This window comes from Acanthisitta chloris, unplaced genomic scaffold (assembly GCF_000695815.1).
Source record: "Acanthisitta chloris isolate BGI_N310 unplaced genomic scaffold, ASM69581v1 scaffold1575, whole genome shotgun sequence".
Classification (NCBI taxonomy): domain Eukaryota; kingdom Metazoa; phylum Chordata; class Aves; order Passeriformes; family Acanthisittidae; genus Acanthisitta; species Acanthisitta chloris.
This window is the reverse complement of record NW_008674071.1, coordinates 23,080-42,604: the sequence shown is the minus strand read 5'-3', so window position 1 is coordinate 42,604 and position 19,525 is coordinate 23,080. Positions and strand designations below refer to the sequence as shown.

Genomic DNA, 19,525 nt, shown 5'->3' with positions numbered 1-19,525 from the left:
TGGGCTAGATCAAAAGCAGCGTGGCCAGAAGGTCAAGGGAGGTGATTCTGCCCCTCTACTCTGCTCTGGTGAGACCCCATCTGGAATACTGCGTGCAGTTCTGGTGTCCTCAGCACAGGAAAGACATAGACCTGTTAAAGTATGTCCAGAGGAGGGACAAAGAGATGATCAGAGGGCTGGAGCGCCTATACTATAAAGACAGGCTGGAAAAAAGAAGGCTCTTGAGGAGGCCTCATTGCAGCTTTTTAGTACTCTAAGGGGTTTTACAAAAAAGAGGGAGAGCAACTTTGCATGTGGGCCAGTGGTGATAGGATAGCACCAAGGTGGGAGTTCCCAGCCCAGCCATACACTTATCTATAATGACAGTGGTAAAACCTTCTCTCATGCAGTTCACAGAAATGAATTGTACCAAGAGCATCCATAAAAGCTGCAGCATCCCTTTAAAGTGAGCATAATGTCATCATTTTTCAGTGGGTATCTTCTCTAAAGGCAAATAATCACTTTTCCCATTAATGATTAGACTGACTCTTTTTCCTTCATTCAGGTTTCAGCTAAGGTCAGGGGCAGAACATTTAACACATGCATGGAGATGCTGCAGTGTGAATCATGTGGGTTTTCTTCCCTCTGCAAATGTTGAAGGCAATGTAATATCTGAGAAAAAGTTTTCCTCTGTATCCTGGGGACTATTGTCATTTTTACTTTTCCCGTTTCCTCATGACTTCAGAAGTTTTAACAAGGGCATGGAGTGATAGGAAAAGGGGGAACAGTTTTAAACTAAGTTAGAAGAGATTTAGATTAGATGTTAGGAGTAAGTCTTTGCTGTGAGGTTGGTGAGGCACTGAAACAGGTTGCCCAGGGAAGCTGTGAATGCCTCAGTCCTGGAAGTATTTAAGGCCAGTTTGGATGGGGCCCTGAGCAACTTGGTCTAGTGGGGTGTCCCTGCCCATGGCAGGGGAGTTGAAACTACATGATCTTTCAGGTCACTTCCAACCCAAACCATTCTGTGATTCTGTGATGACTTGAGGAATGTCTGACAAATACAGGGCCTAGCTTCTCTTGCATACCTGAAAAGTATATCCTGTAACTACCTGTGAACATACTGTGGAATGAGGTGGGTCTGTTATTACTAGTGCAGACTAGAGTTCAACCTGTGCTTCTTGGCTTCATGGATTTAACCTGCCGGGTGATAAATACTAGGTAGGTTGTGAATTAGAACCTTGGGATTACAAAATGCCGTAATTGTCTCTCGTGTGCCCAGGTACTACAACTGGACTACAGCTGGTCCCCTTCTGCTGGCAATGCAGGCATTCCAGAAACCTTTGCCAAAGGTGAGATTGAACATGAAGGTTGGTAAGAGAAGGAGTTGTGAAATTATGCCATTGGTTAAGGCAGGGAAAAGAGGGTTGTTATACAAGAGAATCTGCACATCAGTAATATCTACCCACACATAACCGTTTATCTAGCTTGTGTTAAGGGCTAAATAAGTAGGACTAACTTTGGTCTGTGAATAGTGTCTGTTTGCTAGGCTAAGATCATTACAATTGTTTTGAAGAAGAAATTCCTTCTTTCCATTTTATCTGTATACTGCCATTTGCAGCACTTCACATATCATTGCGTTTATTCTGTGTGAATTCAGATGCTATCGCTATTGCCATCAACATGGACTAAAAATTTCTTAAAAGCCCAGAATACTTTCTGCCACTGTGTTCTTTCTTAGTGCCACATTACCTACATATGCAGTTGTGTAGCTGCATGGTAGCATCCAAATATAAAGCAAAAGTCCCAAGCATCTGGTAAACATGGCTTAAATTTTAAGGAAGTTACAGAGCCAGATGTTTTGTGCAACTGCAAATATTCTAGTAATTGTCACAGGGGGGATTCATCCCATGGAATTCAAATGCCCACAGAAGGTATATAGGTTTTCTGTTCTGTATTCTTTGGGTGCTCTCACAGTGTGATTCAGACCTTGATAGATGCCTATTGGGTCATTGTTGGGAATAAAAATGATGCAAGACAACTGCATTTTTAATTAAACACTTCAATGCTGGAGCCAGATGTTTTGGGTTTTGCCTAGGATGGGTAAATGGAAAGAATTGTTATCAAATATTTTTCCAGAGAGTTATGATCAATTGCAGTTCTTGCAACAGCATTATACTTACGCCATTATTCTTATAGGTTATCAGTTGAGAAAAATCTGAGTGTGAAATTCAGTGTGTTCATTTTTTTTAATGGTTAATTTATATTTTGAATGCTAATAACTTTCTAGACAGTGAAATTTTAATTTAGTGGAGAAGCCAGTATATATAGTTGGAACAGTCAGTATGATTGAGAAGGTTTATTTGGTTGAACTTCACCTCTGAAACTAAAATTACTCATTTATGTTACCAGTCATCTTACTGTTTTTCTTCCTGACTTGTTACTGGGTTTGCTGTAGTAATGGAACTCAGGAATTGAAATACTAAGATACTTTATCAAAACGGACTCTGTGAAGTGATTGAAAACTGAAGTTTTTGCAAAATAAATTCACTCATGTTCTGCAAAGTACTGTTAAATCCATGTCTAATTGTAAGCATGTGAATTCTCTCACTAAAAGTCAATAGGACATCTGCTTGAAGTTGTCAATATGTTTGAGAACCTTCTTAAGTGGTAGCTCCATCTGCTCCTTGTTTTTCTTACTTTGTTTAAAAATCTCTCAACTTATTTGCTCAACTTTATTCCTCTGTCATTTCTTGATTTTTTCATATGTTTTACATAATGTAGTGAAGAAAGCTTATGAAAAAACTGAGAAAAGGGCTGCATTGTCCCACACATTAGCTGCACTCAGCCCTCTCAACTGCTAAGAGTTCATAGATTTTTTTTTTAAATTTCAGATTTTTTTACATCACTAATCAACATCACAGCTTTTTTTTTTTTTTGGTGACTTTGCTCACAGTGGAAGCTATTGTCTTAGAAAGGCAGTGGCTAACCTATTCCGGGGCATATCAAACACTGTGGCCACCTTTACTATGATATTTTCCCAGTTCATCTCTGAGTGAAAGAATTTAGCTTTCCTTGTTACATACAATGCACAGGGCTCCAGTCATTATGGATATTGAAAGAAACTTTTCTACTGATGTCTAGTGAATAGAAACAGTGAAAAGTAGACAGGGTTTACAAAAAACCAGTCCTGACTTTGTCAGTCAAATTCATAGCACCATAGTAAACTCATAAAAGCTAGTAACTTCCTTGTTTTTTTCTAAACTGGTGATTAAATATGAACTTTATAGTTATTTTAAAATGAGAATAACTGTCTTGCATGTTGGTTTGTTACTGTTTTGCATGACAACTCCTTCAGGAAGTGATTTGTAAAAAAAATTTTTTTTACATATTATTTATACTAAATAACTTAAACCCAGTAGGTTTTCCATTCCAGACTTTATACTAATACCTCTTTATACCTTTTTTCCTTTTTGATTTGATTTCTTTTTCATTTTCCTTTTAAAAATATCATAAGTATTCATGCTTAAGTTACTTCAGAGCAGCTCTGGATACCATTAGATTTTGCTTTAGTAGAATTTATGGTCCACAGACAGTATGTTTACTTTTATTCTATTTATTATCAGTTAAAATTGTCTGTTTGGCACTTTCTTTCATTTACATGTATCAGGTTGTCCTTTGTTTGGGGCCTTTTTTATGTTACCATCCATTTATCACAGGCCACTGTGGAATCTATAATGAGGGATAAGATGCCCAAAAAAGGTGGAAGGTGGTGGTTTTCATGGCGAGGGAGGAACAGCACTATTAAAGAGGTAAGCACTATTAAGAAGAAAGCAGGGTTACCTTATGGTTGCAGTGGGAAGGCTGGATATCTCTGTGTTCATCCCTGAGAACTTTATTTCGAAGAGTAACTCAGTATTCAGTTGGACTGAGGATAGACACTTTAAAATATATTTAAATGCAGTCTGAAGCCTCATTTCTTTTGGCTTCAGAAAGCTTTGGATCCAGAACCTACCTGAAACATTTGCCTGCAGAGTTTTGGTTCTGCATTTATTTTTATTACACAAATCTGAGGCAGTATTATCTCATGTGTATTATCTCTGTTTGGAAACCTGGAATCAAAGATTTGTGCCACTAATTTAATGTTTTCATGCAGATTGCCTGCCTTCCTGCAGCTTTCTTTTGATAGTTAAAGAGCAGACATATTTATGAGTAGTGAGAGCTGTAAAATTCAGCAAAACCTAAGGTGGAAAACTGACTATATATATTAGTTCGAAAGTCTTTCTGAGTTTCTTTTCAGAGCATTAAAAGTTTGTGGTAACAGTCTTAAAGTCATGGATGAACATTAAAAAACAGTGAAAAAGCCAAAACTTTATATGAAAGATTGATCTCTTGTCTAGACATATTTAATCTTTAAAGTTGGCTAATAAACCTCTTAATATTAATTTATATTACTGAAGCATTAGTACTTGAGGGGAGAAGATAACTTCTAATACAATTTTATGGTTGTTCCTCAGTCAAGAACTTTAGCCATTGCATTGATCTGTGGGTGTGGGCTTCAGAGCATGAGATTTCAGTTTTCATAGTTGTTTGAAGTTTTTAGAATTTACCTCTAGAAGTTTTTGGCATCTCTTGTGCTGTGGCAGCTTTAAATAAAGCTATTCACTTTTTAAAAATCTTGTGGAATGACATTGATAGTGTTCAGCATCTACTCAAGAGAAGTTTGTGAAGTTGTATTGGATTAAAGATTTTAATGATTGTGTGAAAGGTAATTGTTGTGGGTTTTTTCCTTCTCCAGAGTCATACTTCGCTTTTTCAGGTGAAATCTAGCTATTTGAGGTGCGTGAACTGAGTAGCTGTGGAGTTGATCTCAGAACTTCAACAGAATGTGAAATCTGATATTTATCTACTTCTTCCATGCAAAACTAAATTTTAGCTATTCCTCTGAGTTTTATGTTTGCAAATTTAATTCTTTGTACAGTCTTTATTCTTCAAGAAAACCATGAGGTTTTACTTCGCCTATAGGCAAAGGAGACAAACATGCTGTTGATTTTTACCCAGTCTGTATATGACAGAATTTGGTTTTTAAATATTTTTCTAAAAACATTTGCTTTCTGCTCAACAGGAGATGCACAGCTTCTCATACTTGTATCTTTACAGGAAACAAAGCCAGACCAAGATATAAATGAGAGTGGACTTACAGAAGACTCTTCACAGATGAGCAGGGCAAACAGGTACCCTCAAAATTATCTGGACCTGAAATAAGCAAGACTTACCATTTAAAGATGAAAGCAAGTTGCATCATGTATTTGAAAAAAGAAATACTGCGTCAGTGAAATATGTTTAATTTGTTACTCATTGCACCATGTAAGTGGAGATAAGAGGACTTAACCCATGGCAGGGCTGCAGACCTTGTGAGTGCACTCTGGGATTTCTGTGGTTTGGCCAGCAGCTTCATGGCACATGTTCCAGTCCCTTGGAAACAAACTGTAATTGGGGCAGTTCTCCAAAGCTATATGTATTTCTCTGGAGTTTTCAGGGGAAGATCATATCTGAACCCATGCTGTTGTCAGATGCCAGTTGCTAATATTTTCAATTTATTTAGATTTAATGGCCTGACAACTAAGTTGTTCCTGCATATTTGGGGAAGTTCAGGGGCCTAAGGCTTTCCAGGGTGTTTTTCATAGGCAGTAGTCATGAGTTTATATTACTTGTTTCAAAGACTGCAGAAGTCTCTCCTTTGTGCTCTACCCATATCACATGTGTAGCCAGTATCTCGCCTTTAGGAGGGTTCCATAAGATGGGCTTTAACTTGCTTTGAAGGGATGAGTTAGCCAGGGACAGTTCTCATCCCTTGCCCCTTTTCTGTGCATACAGATCTTAATGTAAAGTCTGTGTGCCATCTGCACGTACAGCTGAAAAGGGCCAGATTCAAATATGCTTTATGCTTGTTAAGGTAAATTCAGGCAACAAAACAAAAAGGCATCAGCTGTCATTCTTTCTAGTGGCCAGCAGCTGCACTCCAGGCAAATGCTGGTAAGAGGATTCCTCATTCTGTAGGAGACTAGCTGTTGTCTCAGTTGCCGCTCTGAGTTTGAGAGCCACAGAATAACTTGGAAAGGCTGTTTTTCCTTTTAAGGATGACAAGTGACATATAGGTCTGTTTCTTACATGGTTGTTTAAAGATAAGTTTTAAAGTGGGATTAAGACTTCAAGCAGACTAGGTTCTGAAACTGTTGTTCTTTGTTTAAATTTTAACTGGGCTTAGAAATCTGTCATTTAGAATTTATTGTTTGCAAGCAAAATGTGACAAGTGGGATGTTGAGTAAAGCTTTTGAGATCAGATGTCACAAAGGATAAGATAAGCTTTTACATGTTGCTAGTCATGAGATGCGGTACCTGGATACTGGGTCAAGACTTCCTAACATCAAACACCACCCAGGTGTGATTGAAATAAGAAGCTAAATGCTGATTGTTTTAAAGATGAAATTTGTAGGATCCAAAAGAATATTTTACCTTATGCCTACAGTGATAGATTGATTTTTATTTTTTTTTAACTGTAGGAAAACTTTGTCTCTGAAAAAAAAATACCCTAAACAAATTTCTAAAAAATTATTGTAGCAGGGAAAAAAAATACAGGTGTGTATTTAAAGAGAATAGTGTGAGGGAGCTCAGGTTTTATAACTTTTCATCATTGTATCCTGAATGGGGTAATGCTGAAAATTCTGGAAAAGAATAATCAAGTGGTCTGAAGTTGTTCATTGAAAGAGACCGAGGAGTTACTTTCCATAATAAAGTTTCCATCATCTGCATTTTTTTTTTATTTTATTAATTTTTAAACTCTTTGGAGGAGGAAGGAACAGGGGGAAGAGAAAGCCAGCATAACAAATGCCTTTCTTCTCCTGAGAGCAGAGGATTTTTTTGTAGTTATAGTATCTAATGGACATGATTTTTTTTACCATTAGGAGATTTTTGAGTCAATATAGCACATTAATTATATTTGTTAAGTTTAAGTAATGAAAGCTAGCTTATAGAACAATCCAAGTATGAATAATGGGGAATATGTGTTAATGAAAATTTGCAGTTCATTGATATATTCAAACATGTGATGTAAATGACCTCCTGTGAGACAGTATTTGGGAGCAGGGAATCAGTGGCTTATTTGGTGACTCACTGTTGATGCATTTTTAATGGATACTGAGATGCATTTACTGACATGATAGCATCATTTTCTCTGCGTGCAATGTTCCAGAATGAAAGATGAATCTTCTTCGAGCGATGAAGACCCTAAAGCTGCCAAACAAAACCTTGGGTCATTACAAACCAACTCGAGTCATCTCTCATTATTGTCTGGAATCAGTTACAAAAAATCACTTCGACTCACTTCTGACCAGCTTGTGAGTTAATTTTGCATACTTGTCCTGAAATGTCATTTCTAATACAACATGAACTGTACTGTTATTCAGGCTTGAAAAGCTTAATTAGATCTTATGTCTTGTGTTTAATTCTCTCTTGTAACATTTTTTTAAAAAAAAGCCTTTTCGCTTTTCTGTATTAAGCATGAATGTTATTCCTTGCAATAAGTGCTGGGGTTCAGAGATGGGATCCCACTTAGAAATATATCACATTTAAACTCCAAAGAGTATTTGTCACCTGACTAAGGGTACTGGAACCATGTCTTTTTTTTGTAGTACCTGTAATGTGTATATGTTAACTCACTGGCCTCTCTTCTTTCTCTTTCCTCCTCTCCTTTCCTTTTCTTTCCTCTCATTAGTAGGCAGACAGTCACATTTTGCATAAATGCAGTTTTCTGTTACTAACTTCTGAAAGAGATGCTTGTGAATTTACTATGAGGCCAGGCTATTAATTTCTTTGGAGCCAATTCTCTTCCTCTGTGACAGAGGTGTTTTGACTAATGGCCACAAAACTGTTAGAGCTTTGTGTTCTGCACATTCCAATTTGATCTGGAAAAATGGACTACTTTAGGGTAATACTTTTTGTCATCTTATCTACAGCCAATTAATTTTCTGAAAGAAACCCACACAGGGTGTGCAGCATTAAACAGCCCATCTCTCACTGCCTGAATAATTTGTAAGAAATGTAGAATTTTACCCAAGAGACAAATGGGATGTGTTGGTAATTTTCTATAGCAAACAGAAGGCAAGGGTTACACAAATATATTGGCTCTTTACAGATTCAGAAACCTTGCAGAAATTAGCTGAAGCTAAACCTGCGGTGAAATTGGTTTCTTGATGAAACAGTGGGTGAGACTAATCAGTTACCCCTCAGTTGTTCTCATTCCCACCTGCTTTTCACTTTTAACTAATTGAGAAATTGCAGTGAAAGATGGCTAAGAAAAACAGACACATAGAGTATTAAATTCCTGCAGGTTTGGGGGAAATGAACAGTTAGGTCCACAAATAGAATCAAATCAGTAGTCTCTTGTCCAGCACATCGCTAAGAGACACAGGAGACAATGAAGGAAGCAAAAAGAAGAGTGAAGGATATTTAGTGGAAACTGAAGGCTAATAGGTTGTATGATGTGAGAGCTGGGCTATTTTACGAAAGAGATATAATACAATAGAACAGGAATCCCCATATAAGCACTCTTAATTAGAGTTTATGGAACTTCTTGTTATTCACTTTTCTCTCTGCATATTTATCTATATCTCAGAGGGAAAAGCCCTCATAGATAGTCCCTATTCCATTGCTTGTTGTTGTTCATGTGAACATTTAGGGATTTTATTTTTTTTTAATATACCTGACTGTGAAACAGAATTTTTCTTTTATTCTGTTCTATAAATCAACACCTAATACACACCACAGAGTGCAAACTTCTGCTATCCTTTTTTAGACAATAGCCTTGCTGAGAGCAGTAAGATTCAGTGTGACCAAGGCAATGGTCATCTGTGGCTTTGTGTTTGCACTGTGACCATATTAGTTGCTCAGTTTGTTGATCATGTTGCTGATAATGTCTTGCAGAAAAGCTTAAAGCTTAAGAATGGCCCCAATGATGTGACCTTTAGTGTTACGACACAGTATCAAGGCACTTGCCGCTGTGAAGGCACCATTTACCTCTGGAATTGGGATGATAAAGTTGTTATTTCTGACATTGATGGAACAATCACACGGTGAGTTCATGAACAGGGAGAGACTTTATGTACAAGAACAAGTTGCCCCTTAGACTAAAGGAAAAAGTAATTAACAGGGAATTTTGAGTCACAGAATCATCATATTCCAGTGTTTTGAGAGGGTGTTTATTTACTTTCTCTTAAATTTGGCTTTCAAACAATGCAAGAATCCTTGGCTGAATTCTTAATTTAATAAAGGCACATGCCATGTGTGCCCATTATTTGTCACCTATGGGTGTTTCCTGATAGTATTTACTGCAGTATTGGAGGACCCTCTGCAAAATCCTAACCTTTTTGCTGCATCACACTTATGGAGTACTCTTGCTGCATTAAGAAGGAGAAACACATGAATTTTTAAAAGGCATTACTGCAACATTCCAGTGGGAGGCATTATTATTTAGAAGACAAGACTCTAAAATCAGTGTCAGAATTAGAATCTGATGGAAAGTTTCAGATTAGTTCTTTGAATAAAACCTATTTTGGAGTTACCAAAATGATTCACTGACTTGCTGATTTCTATTTATGTAGTTATTTATCATTGTGGAATATAATTGTGTGTGGAACAAGGGAAACACATGATTAAAAATACAGGCATTGTCTTTTAAAAGGAAATGCTTAGGTTTGTTTTGAAATCAATTCCTTTCAAAAATCAAACTTAGCTATATTTAATTAGGAAAAAGAATGAGGAAATGTAATTTCTAAGAGCAATCTGGGAAGAATTAAAAGACGATTTAAACTGAAACTCTTATTTTTTTCTTGGGATTTATACGTTGTATGGCAAACTTCTGTTTTGGTGCCAGCGTAAATTAATATCTCCTCTCAGTGGGATCTATTCTGCTCTCTGCTGATTAGCTGCTCAGAGTTACTCAATCACTTCACCTTACAATACCAATGCAACTCCATCCTAAGCCACTGTCAAATGTTTTCCCCTCTAAGATGTGAGATATTCAGGGTGTGAACTTCTTGCTGTGTATCTGTACAATGCTTGGTGAAGCAAGGTGCTCATTTGCACCATTTGTTATTATGGTGTAAATAATTTTCTCTCATATAAGGCAGGAAATGCATCGAAAACAGAATAAATGTTTCAAAACACTTTATATGTGACCAGCTCTTGACTTTATGTGGGGAAGGTAGTTTGAAGTAAGATAGAATGTGACTTACCTCATACTTTCAGTTTTCCATAAACTTCCATTATGAGTAGATTCGGTTTATTTAGAAAACATTTAATATAAACCTCAAAAAGCGTAGCACTGGTGGCCTCCTACATGTCTGATTGGTGGCTTGTATGCTGTAACTCCCATGTTACCTTATGGGTCACAAACTTATCTGTCTTGGAGCACAAGAGTAATTAAAACTACATCCCCAAGGATGGGCACGTCAGTCTGTCTCAAAAGAAAGGGGAATAATATGATCCTGTTCTGATTACAATCAGTACATTACAGAAAGTCTTACTTTTATTAGCTGCTTGCAAGTATGTTAGTGGGGCTTGTATTAGCTTCAACTGTTATTATAAGTACTGTTTTTTTCAGTCCAGTTATATTGTTTTTCCTTTATTCAGGTCAGATACTTTAGGTCATATTTTGCCAACTCTTGGCAAGGACTGGACACACCAAGGGATTGCAAAGTTGTACCATAAAGTGAGCCAGTGAGTATTCATTATATCTGTTCATATATCTGTGGCTTGTTGGTGTTTATTTATGTACATGTAAAAATTAAAATTTCTCTAGGCTTCCCTTAACCTATAAGGGTTGCAATTTCATCAATATTTCATCACTTCAGTCATGCTTACTCACTGTAAGTACTTTCTGCATGGTATCTGGAGCAAAACCTCCTTTGTGACAGCAGAAACAAAACCCCCTGTGTATGAGTAGTGATTGCTCTTCCAACCATCCCCAGCAGATACCTACAGTTACTTCCAAAGATCTCTAGTAATTTGAACAAGTTCTGAAGATGCAGCAAGTGTAACTTTTTTGCAAACTAGGAATTACAGCAGTATTAATTCATAAGATGCTAATACACCTTCCCTTTTCTCGTCATTGGGGGGATTGTGAAATGTATAAGGACTCTTTGGCCTAGGGTGGTCACTGTAAGTGAAATTCTTCTTGCCAAATTTGACTCACCTGGAGTCATGGAGGGCTGGACTCTAAACTTTCTGGATGATTCTGTTTGAAGGAGTTCCTTCTCTTTCCAGTGAGTAGAAAGGGAGTTCAATGAAACAACTTAGATTTGAGCTATCTGAACATCAGGCTTCTAGTCAAGCAAGATAAATCTCTTCCTTAAAGCACAGCACAGTGTTTTATCTTGAGAAGAAATGTGCCCGTTTCAGATACTCACTGCTAATATTCTTGTTTTATTTGTTGTGTAGATAATGATGAGCTTCACTGATGTTGATCTTTGCTAGTAATGATTATACAATTTATTTTGTTATTTCTGTGTAAAAGCGTCTGTTGCTATTCCATTATTAAATTGCAATGTTAGGAAGGATCTGTTTTAAAATATTTTTGTCGTTGATTAATTTTGAGAGTGGGTGATAAGTAACCATTGCTTAAAGTGCAGTTTAAAGGTACTGAAAGTCAATAAAGCATATGCTGTGAAGAGTCTAAGGAAAAGGCCTTGACCTGGCAACACCAGCACGAGTGGCTGTATTACAGCCTAGTAACTGACCTGCACTGATGTCTGTTGGTCTGCAGCAATAAATACCTTCCGTGCCAGTGAGAGGGGTAAAGGCTTTGATACACTGTGTTTACTTGTGGATTACATGCTATGGAGAAAGTCAGCCATCTTCAAAAAGTAGCTCAATATACCTGAGATTGAACCATTTTTTGAAAGGACTATTTTTTCCCCGTTAGCCATTGAAGAAATATTGGACAGTGTATCAGCTGTGCTTTAGGTCAGTTAATGTCACTAACAGGGAGAGTGTACAGGTATGACCTAGATCAATATAGTCTAAAAAATTGGGTATGTTTCCTCTGATGAATATGAGCAGCAGAAAAACAGTCAGACCATACCAGCTCACATGTGATATTGTATGGGAATGCTTCTAGGTGAGCAAGGCTAGTGCAAGAGTACAGGTGTACTGTGGGTTTCCTGGATACGTTTTGCAATGTAGTCAAGCTGTTGTGTACACTGGAGGGTCAAAGACAGAGTATGGTGAGTTTTGTAATTATCCACTGAGAGACAAAAGGAAATGAGGAAAAATTAATTGGTGTCTGAATGGGATCAGATGAAGTATCTGATTTTAATTTTTACAAGGAGGATTACTGATTACTGTTTTCTTTATTACATTAACATCAGCTTTTCTTGTATATTCAAATTACCATAAATGTTTGAAGAGCCTCTGGTATACATCACAACTGTTCTCTTAGTTAATCTGATTTGTTCTGGGTACTAGAGTTATGCTAAGATTCATTTATTGTTTTTTTGTTTAACATGGATGGTGAATTATAAATTATGGATATTGGAATCTAAATTTTGCCCGTGACACTTGTCTGTGCATAGACATACATGTTCACAGAAAAGACAGGACAGCCTGGGAATACGTAGACAGCACTCTGTGTATAACTTCTGCATTACATTTGGTGGAAATGTTAATTATTTTTTTTAATTGCAGTTGTTATTTCTGTGCCTGCCAGCACAGAAGTATTTCTGTGCCTGTCAGTTGTTAGGGCTTTGGTGATCCACAAACATAGGAGCAAAATAGATTTGAGTCATGTTGTTCTTCAAATTACTGAGTTAATTATGTAGTGGCTACATGTTACAGCTGAACATCATATAAATGGTCAATAGTTATATTCAGTGACCATGTGTGCACTGAATGCAATGTTTCTTTGTTTTATGAACAGTAATTTCTTTACAGGAATTATAAAGTACATTGCTATTAGGTTGAACTAGTATCAGATAGGACTCTGTTCTGTCATGAACAGAACCAAAGGCAACATGCGAATTCTGCCAAAACTTTTATTTCAGTGTCAAATAAAAAATCACCTCTCATACTGTATTTTGAACTTCAGATTTGTTTCAACTTGGGGGAATACGTTTAAGCTGCACGTATACAAGTTTTTGGTTTTTTGTTTGTTTTTTTTTTTGCAGAGGCCCAAGAGGCAGGAGTGCAACACTGTTAATACAGCAAAGGCCAATACAGCATTTTCTGCTTTATGCCAAGTGTTTTCCTTTTTGCAGTTGTCATTTCAGTTAATTCTAAGGACAATGGGTCCACCATGGAGGGGTGGATAGGGAGCCATAAGGAGTCATAAGTCATAAGAAGAGCAGAGATTAATGTGCCTTCTTTAGATGTTATCACTAAATGCAGTGGAGCTAGATGGATTTTAATTACCCAGGTTTCTGGCATAAATGTTTTTATTCCTTTTAAATGAAGTGTAAGTTAAATATAAGTCTGTTTTAACAGTCATGATTTGATTCATGTAGAAGTAAGCACACAAAATTGTTAATGTCTAAGTACCTGCTTTGTTTTTACAGTATTTTCTTCTTTTCTATCTGTTCACAGAAATGGATATAAATTTTTGTACTGCTCAGCACGTGCTATTGGAATGGCAGGCATGACCAGGGGATACTTGCACTGGGTCAATGAACGAGGAACAGTGCTGCCTCAGGGCCCAGTGTTGCTGAGTCCAAGCAGCTTATTCTCAGCTCTTCACAGGTAATGAATTTCACTTGTATGCAGAAAGAAACTCCAAGATTGGTGGAGGCTGAATTCTCAGGTTTTTAAATTGGAGTGCTTGAAATAATTCATAATATTTTTTTCTTACATATCGGTGCAAAGTTTAATTAAGAAGAAATTTTGTTAGACCAAAATTCAATAGCTAGTCAACAGGCAGATTGCGTAGTAACATGGTGTGTTAATGTTTAGCTATGGGAGAAATGTGGCCATTTTAATAGCAATCACTCTTGTCTTGAATTGTAAGTTGTTTCAGTTGGCATAAATATATTTTTGTGGAAGAATATTTCTTGGTAGGTTTTGAGCAAATTAATGTGAAAATGGAATGAACTTTTTATATGCCTGACTGCACTGTGGATTCTGTGTGGACAATGTTATCTTTTCTAGGTGTTGAACTGCAATAAGTGCATAATAATAACACTGATCATGAATATCGTACCTTCTTCCCAGTTCAGTGAAGCATGTCAAGTGATTACTGAAAATATTTTAAGCTGCTAAAGGCTGCTGTGACAGGATATATTTCATTAGAATTTTTAATGGAAGGTTGTTCAGATGTTCTCCTGATTGACTGACATGCTACAGGCTGTCTTACCAGTCATCTTCTAAATATAAAAAAACGTGGAGGTATTACAGTGCACTTCTCAGACTGATTAAATAATAAATGCAGTGGAAGGGTAGTTACTGTTATCTCATGCTCTTCAGATCTAGAAATACATTTAAAGTGATACTCTTGTTGGTATCTTGTATAAAGAATGCCTGTCTTACAGTGTACATTATCGTAATTGCTGTGGTGTGTGGGCAATAAATGTCTTCACTGTTAGCCATAGATTTAATTATTGTAGGTTTGAGATCGGGTGTATGTGAGGAGAGGTGGTTTTATTCATCTTTTTCACATTCTCGAAGTTTGATTTATACATGGATCTGCTGTTCCAAAGGGCTGTTTTACTCCTATGAAGCTTCTGTACTATTCACATCTTATTTGACATATGTGTTGATGCTAGGATCTGGGATTCGGAGCTTCTTAAGCACTTTTGTGTCATGCTGGCATCTTCTATGTTATGGGAACTCCAGACTCTGCCACCTGTTTAGTCTTCTTGCCAAGAGAAGCTGTTGTGCAAGGGTTTTTGCCCAGAGATGAGATAACTCCTCTGTTCATTAATGAATTCTGTATTCTGTAAGGAGCAACTGAAGAGAAATATAAGATTAATTTATTCCTTAACTTTTGCTAATTAGCAGTGATGGAGGACCCTGACTGTACAAGTATCTTAACAGGCTAAGGTGCTTTAAGCACATATGGTGATTGCAGTCCTTTCAGAAATAAAATAGATAAAAGGCACTATACACAGTGAGGGTTAATATAATCTCTGAATCATTTTGCAGTTCTCAGGAGGCAGTTTACTTGATGACAGTGTAAGTAAGTAAGGCTTGATTTAGGAGCTACTCCTTGTAATCAACTATCCTTGCTCAGTAGCCATCTTTGTAGCTTAGGTTTCAGTAGAAGTTCCCTTGTTTCAGTGGACTTATTTACTGTGCCCATTGTGTAAGCTTGGGAATGCTATTTTGTCTTCATGGGCACTGTGACTTCCAAATGAAGATTTATTGGAGGAGAGTGGTTGCTCTGAAGAGGTATCCAGCTAGGTGATAATGTTGAATAAAGAAAATAAAATGGTTTGTGTTATATTTTGTGTGTACTTATTCAGCTTCCATTTTTTATCATTTCAGGGAGGTCATAGAAAAGAAGCCAGAAAAATTTAAAGTTCAGTGTTTGACTGACATCAAAAATTTATTTTATCCTAACACAGAACCCTTTTATGCTGCTTTTGGAAACAGACCTGCTGTAAGTAATAGCTGAATTTATTTCTCTTGCAGAGAACAGAAAGGTTGCTGTTATTTCATGCTTCTGTTGCATTGGAACCTAGAAACTTAAAATGGGAATTAAGAATAATTTTATTAGGCCCTGTACAAAGGCAAAAATAAAGATTCTTCCTCAAAAATACCACAATATAGGATGCAAACAGATATGGAAGAGCAGCAAAGTAACTATGTTTTATATGTGTAAGTTAGCAGTTAAGCTTATGTGAAGGCATTGATCTCAGTTCAGTCCACACCGATAGTGTCTGTGAGATACCTGTGGACAGACAAAATATTTCAGATTAATATTGATGGGACTTACACTTTAATCTCTAAGTACACTCAATCTCCATCACTTGTTTGAAGGCTGTATATTTGGGCTATGGATGGCTCCTGCCCTAGGCCAAAGAATACTTATATGCATTTAGTGGAGCAAACAGGGGCTAGGGCTGAGGTGTGGACTCTGGCATGTGATTATCCCTTTGTTAAAAGCATTATGTCAGAGGCAACATGAGGTCCTCACTGTCCAATATAAAATTCTTATACCATACACAGCTTAACTTCCATTATCAAGCTACCTTTAAACATATGATTCTGAAATAACTTTTTGAACACTTTTGTGATGTTGTATTATGGATGATATCTACCTCTAGTTCCTTTTCTTTTTTTTTTTGAACCTCAGGGAAATAAAACAGGATCATTATTTTCATGCATATTTCAATAAAGTTTCAAGTAAAGCAGTGTTAATATTTCTAAAGCAATTACTAGTAACTCACTCCTCTGATTGCTGCCAGAGTTCAGGCTTCAGGTGTGTGATGTGCCACTGCCTTTCTGAAGATCAGGATCATTGTTTTCTCAATTTTCTGCTCACTTGTTTGGTTTGGCTTTTTTTTTTCCCAGAACAAACTCAGCAAAATTTCCCTACTCATGGATGTTACAGGTCTTGAAGTGACTGCTGGTCACTTTTGTTCAGTTACTTAACTTTTTGGGAACAGTCTTTGCTATGGAGAGAACTTCATTAACATTCCAGTCTTTCACCACCTCAGCATGATTTATATTAGCAAAATAGAAGATTGTTTTTGCTCTGATCTTCTGGGAGTTATTTTGATCTTGGGTATTGTCAAGCTTTTCTTCAGAACAAATCAAAACTTATTCATTGCTTTCCTTAACAATTTGAAGTTCTTAGGAGATATTCTTAATTTTTACTTCTAACTGTACTTCCCATGGTTGTATCTGCATTACCTGCTGGGGCTCACTGCTGCTATTTTGGCATGTGTTTCTTGCTTTCCCATCTTTTCCCCTTGCTCTGACATGGAGCCAATATATGGGTATGGCACAAATCCAAACTCAGGAGATAAGAGATGTTTCCAGGGGTTTTAATGTAGACACAGTTGTTATGGCTTCCTTTTGTGACCTTGTCCTTAAAAAATAATTCCTGTTTTATGTGTCAGTTATATTTTAACTTCTGTACACTGTTGTAAGATACAGCAAATTGTCTATTCCATGAACATTTCATTAGATTGACCTCATCTGTAACATAATGGAGAATTTCAGGTACACAGTTACTAGGTAAATTTAGTACCAATACTGTATAAGTATGTCCTTCTGTGTAATATATTCCCGCAAGAATAAATGCTATTGTGCAAAGACAGAATGAAAATTTTTCTTCTTTTCTTTTTAGGATGTTTATTCATACAAACAGGTGGGGGTTTCTTTAAACAGGATATTTACAGTTAACCCCAAAGGAGAACTTATACAAGAGCATGCAAAGACAAACATCTCATCGTAAGTAATTCTTATTTCTGAAACCTTATGGAATGAATTAATTCTCTGTGCTAATTTATGACTCAAGTTGCCCAAAGATTCATTTGATTTTCGTAATGAAATATTCCTTAGAATACTTCAAATGAAACATAAAAAAAAGACAATAAAGTACAGACATTCTGCTCTCCTTCAGTTAAACTGACAAAAAGACTTTTTTTGGTGTTTAATATAATATATTCCATCTACTTTAATCATAAAAAGGAATTGTAAGTGTGTGATTTAGTCTGCATAAAACCAAGACTTGCTAGTTTGCTGAAGCCATCTGCCTTTTCATGGCCTTTTCAAAATTTCCTTTTCCTGGAGCTCATATCTAGAAGAGCCAGAAAACAAAATCTGGAGAGAGGGCTGAGTGTTTCCACCAAGATTCTTAGGTACTAGTAACACCCAAAACTGAATGGAAATGGCCTTTAGTAATGTTAACAGTGTCATTAGTTGAAGGGGAGCCATATGTATATAAAATATGAATAATCAGTTGAGCAGGGAGCTGCTTGAACCAAGCTGGACAGAAATGGAGAAGCAGAATATGGGGCTTGAATATCTTTGCAGGTGTGTAAAATGGCCTCTGTTTATTACTAGGTAAGTATCGTTTGTTAGAATTAATGGATTAGAATTAATTTCTTATCCAAACTGTGAATCCTTTCTGGAAGCTGGGCACCAGAAACAAGTTTAGTTTTATTCCTTTGAGGAAGGTGACTTTTCCACCTTATCTGCTTCTAAGAGTAGTCATGCCTTAGTGGTTGGGGAGTTAGAAAATTTCAAAATAAGATGATCTGAAAAAGTTCAGCATTGTTTTTATTTGTTTATTTTCCAGCTATGTCAGACTCTGTGAAGTGGTAGATCACATTTTTCCTTTGCTGAAAAGAAGCCATTCTTCAGACTTCCCTTGTTCTGACACCTACAGTCAGTTCACCTACTGGAGAGAACCTCTGCCACCGTTTGAAACTCAGGATGTACATCCAGCCTCATCTTAACTGCACCTCAAACTGTTGGCCTCAGCTGAAAGAATGAGTTGGCTTGTATTAAAAGGATACCACTTGACTTTTCTGTTGACAGTTCAGCTGGAATCTGTGATGTTGTGAGCATTGCATTCTTTTGCTGTGAGCAAACTTAGAAATGCTTTTTCATACTTAGTCACATTTCCAGACAAGAGGAGTCTTGCTAGGAAGAGGAATTGCATTTCAGGGTCTTCACCTAGCTCCTCAAATTGTGCTATTCACTTTCATTATATAAGGTCAGATAAAAGTGACATGACATTGGAGCTGCAGTTAAACATGCCAAAAGGCTTTAAAGTGGTTCTGTGTCTTTTCTGCATCACTGAAGCCACCTTTTGTGTCATTATAATCCCTTGCAAGGAAAGGAGCTGAAGGTGCTCACCTTTCCTGGCAGTGTCTGGTGACACAGACAGGGATTGCAATCCATATAGCAAAATTCTTCTCTCTGGAGGAGTAAATGATTCTTCCTCTTTTGCCTTGCTTGACCAATAACTGTTTAAGAGTTAATTACTGGTCTAGATCCTCAGCTGATGTAAATCAGTATAGCTGTCAAAGTCAATTGAGCTGTGTTGATTTATTCCATCCTGTTTTGACATGGTAGCACTTTCCTGAGGAACTAAATTATGTGTAATCTAAATAGAAAGTATAGTATGGCCAGATTCTGTCAGTCTTTCTCAATTTGAGAAGTATCATGCTTCAAGAGTAGTTTTTTGGATCAAGGTAAATGTGCAAGTGGAAGATACAGGCTACTGTGCACAGTGCCCATCTTACTGAAGTTGATGATTCTCAGTAAAGACATCTTATGCACAGAATGTGCTGAAGTTCAAGATTGTTACTGAGCCAAGAACACTGAAGATTTTATCAAAATAGAATAGTTTTATTTGGCATATTATTTTAGCTAAAATGTGAATTTTGATGCTGGTGAATGATGCATCTCAGGTTTTTACTATATGGATCATCTTGCTTTGTTTTGTATCATAAAGAATGGATACTTTTAGTGCAATTTACTCTCCTTTAAGGTAACAAACTCTCCTCTTTCATTTTTCCCCTTATTTATCCAGACACAAGCTGTAGAA

General features: G+C 36.8%; 1 protein-coding gene across 2 annotated transcripts in view; it reads left to right on the top strand.

Annotated features, from left to right (window-relative positions):
• The window catches only part of LPIN1 (lipin 1), a 34,822-nt gene extending 16,385 nt beyond the window's left edge, over window positions 1–18,437 (top strand). For both annotated transcript variants that reach the window (XM_009075165.1, XM_009075164.1), the window contains 10 exons: window positions 1,259–1,328; window positions 3,696–3,788; window positions 5,137–5,210; window positions 7,229–7,373; window positions 8,959–9,107; window positions 10,666–10,752; window positions 13,612–13,764; window positions 15,505–15,619; window positions 17,315–17,418; window positions 18,269–18,437. In XM_009075165.1, the coding sequence (XP_009073413.1) occupies window positions 1,259–1,328; window positions 3,696–3,788; window positions 5,137–5,210; window positions 7,229–7,373; window positions 8,959–9,107; window positions 10,666–10,752; window positions 13,612–13,764; window positions 15,505–15,619; window positions 17,315–17,418; window positions 18,269–18,428 (1,150 nt within the window). In that variant the 3' untranslated portion in view covers window positions 18,429–18,437. The remainder of the gene's footprint in view (window positions 1–1,258; window positions 1,329–3,695; window positions 3,789–5,136; window positions 5,211–7,228; window positions 7,374–8,958; window positions 9,108–10,665; window positions 10,753–13,611; window positions 13,765–15,504; window positions 15,620–17,314; window positions 17,419–18,268) is intronic.
• The last annotated feature ends 1,088 nt before the right edge of the window (window positions 18,438–19,525 follow it).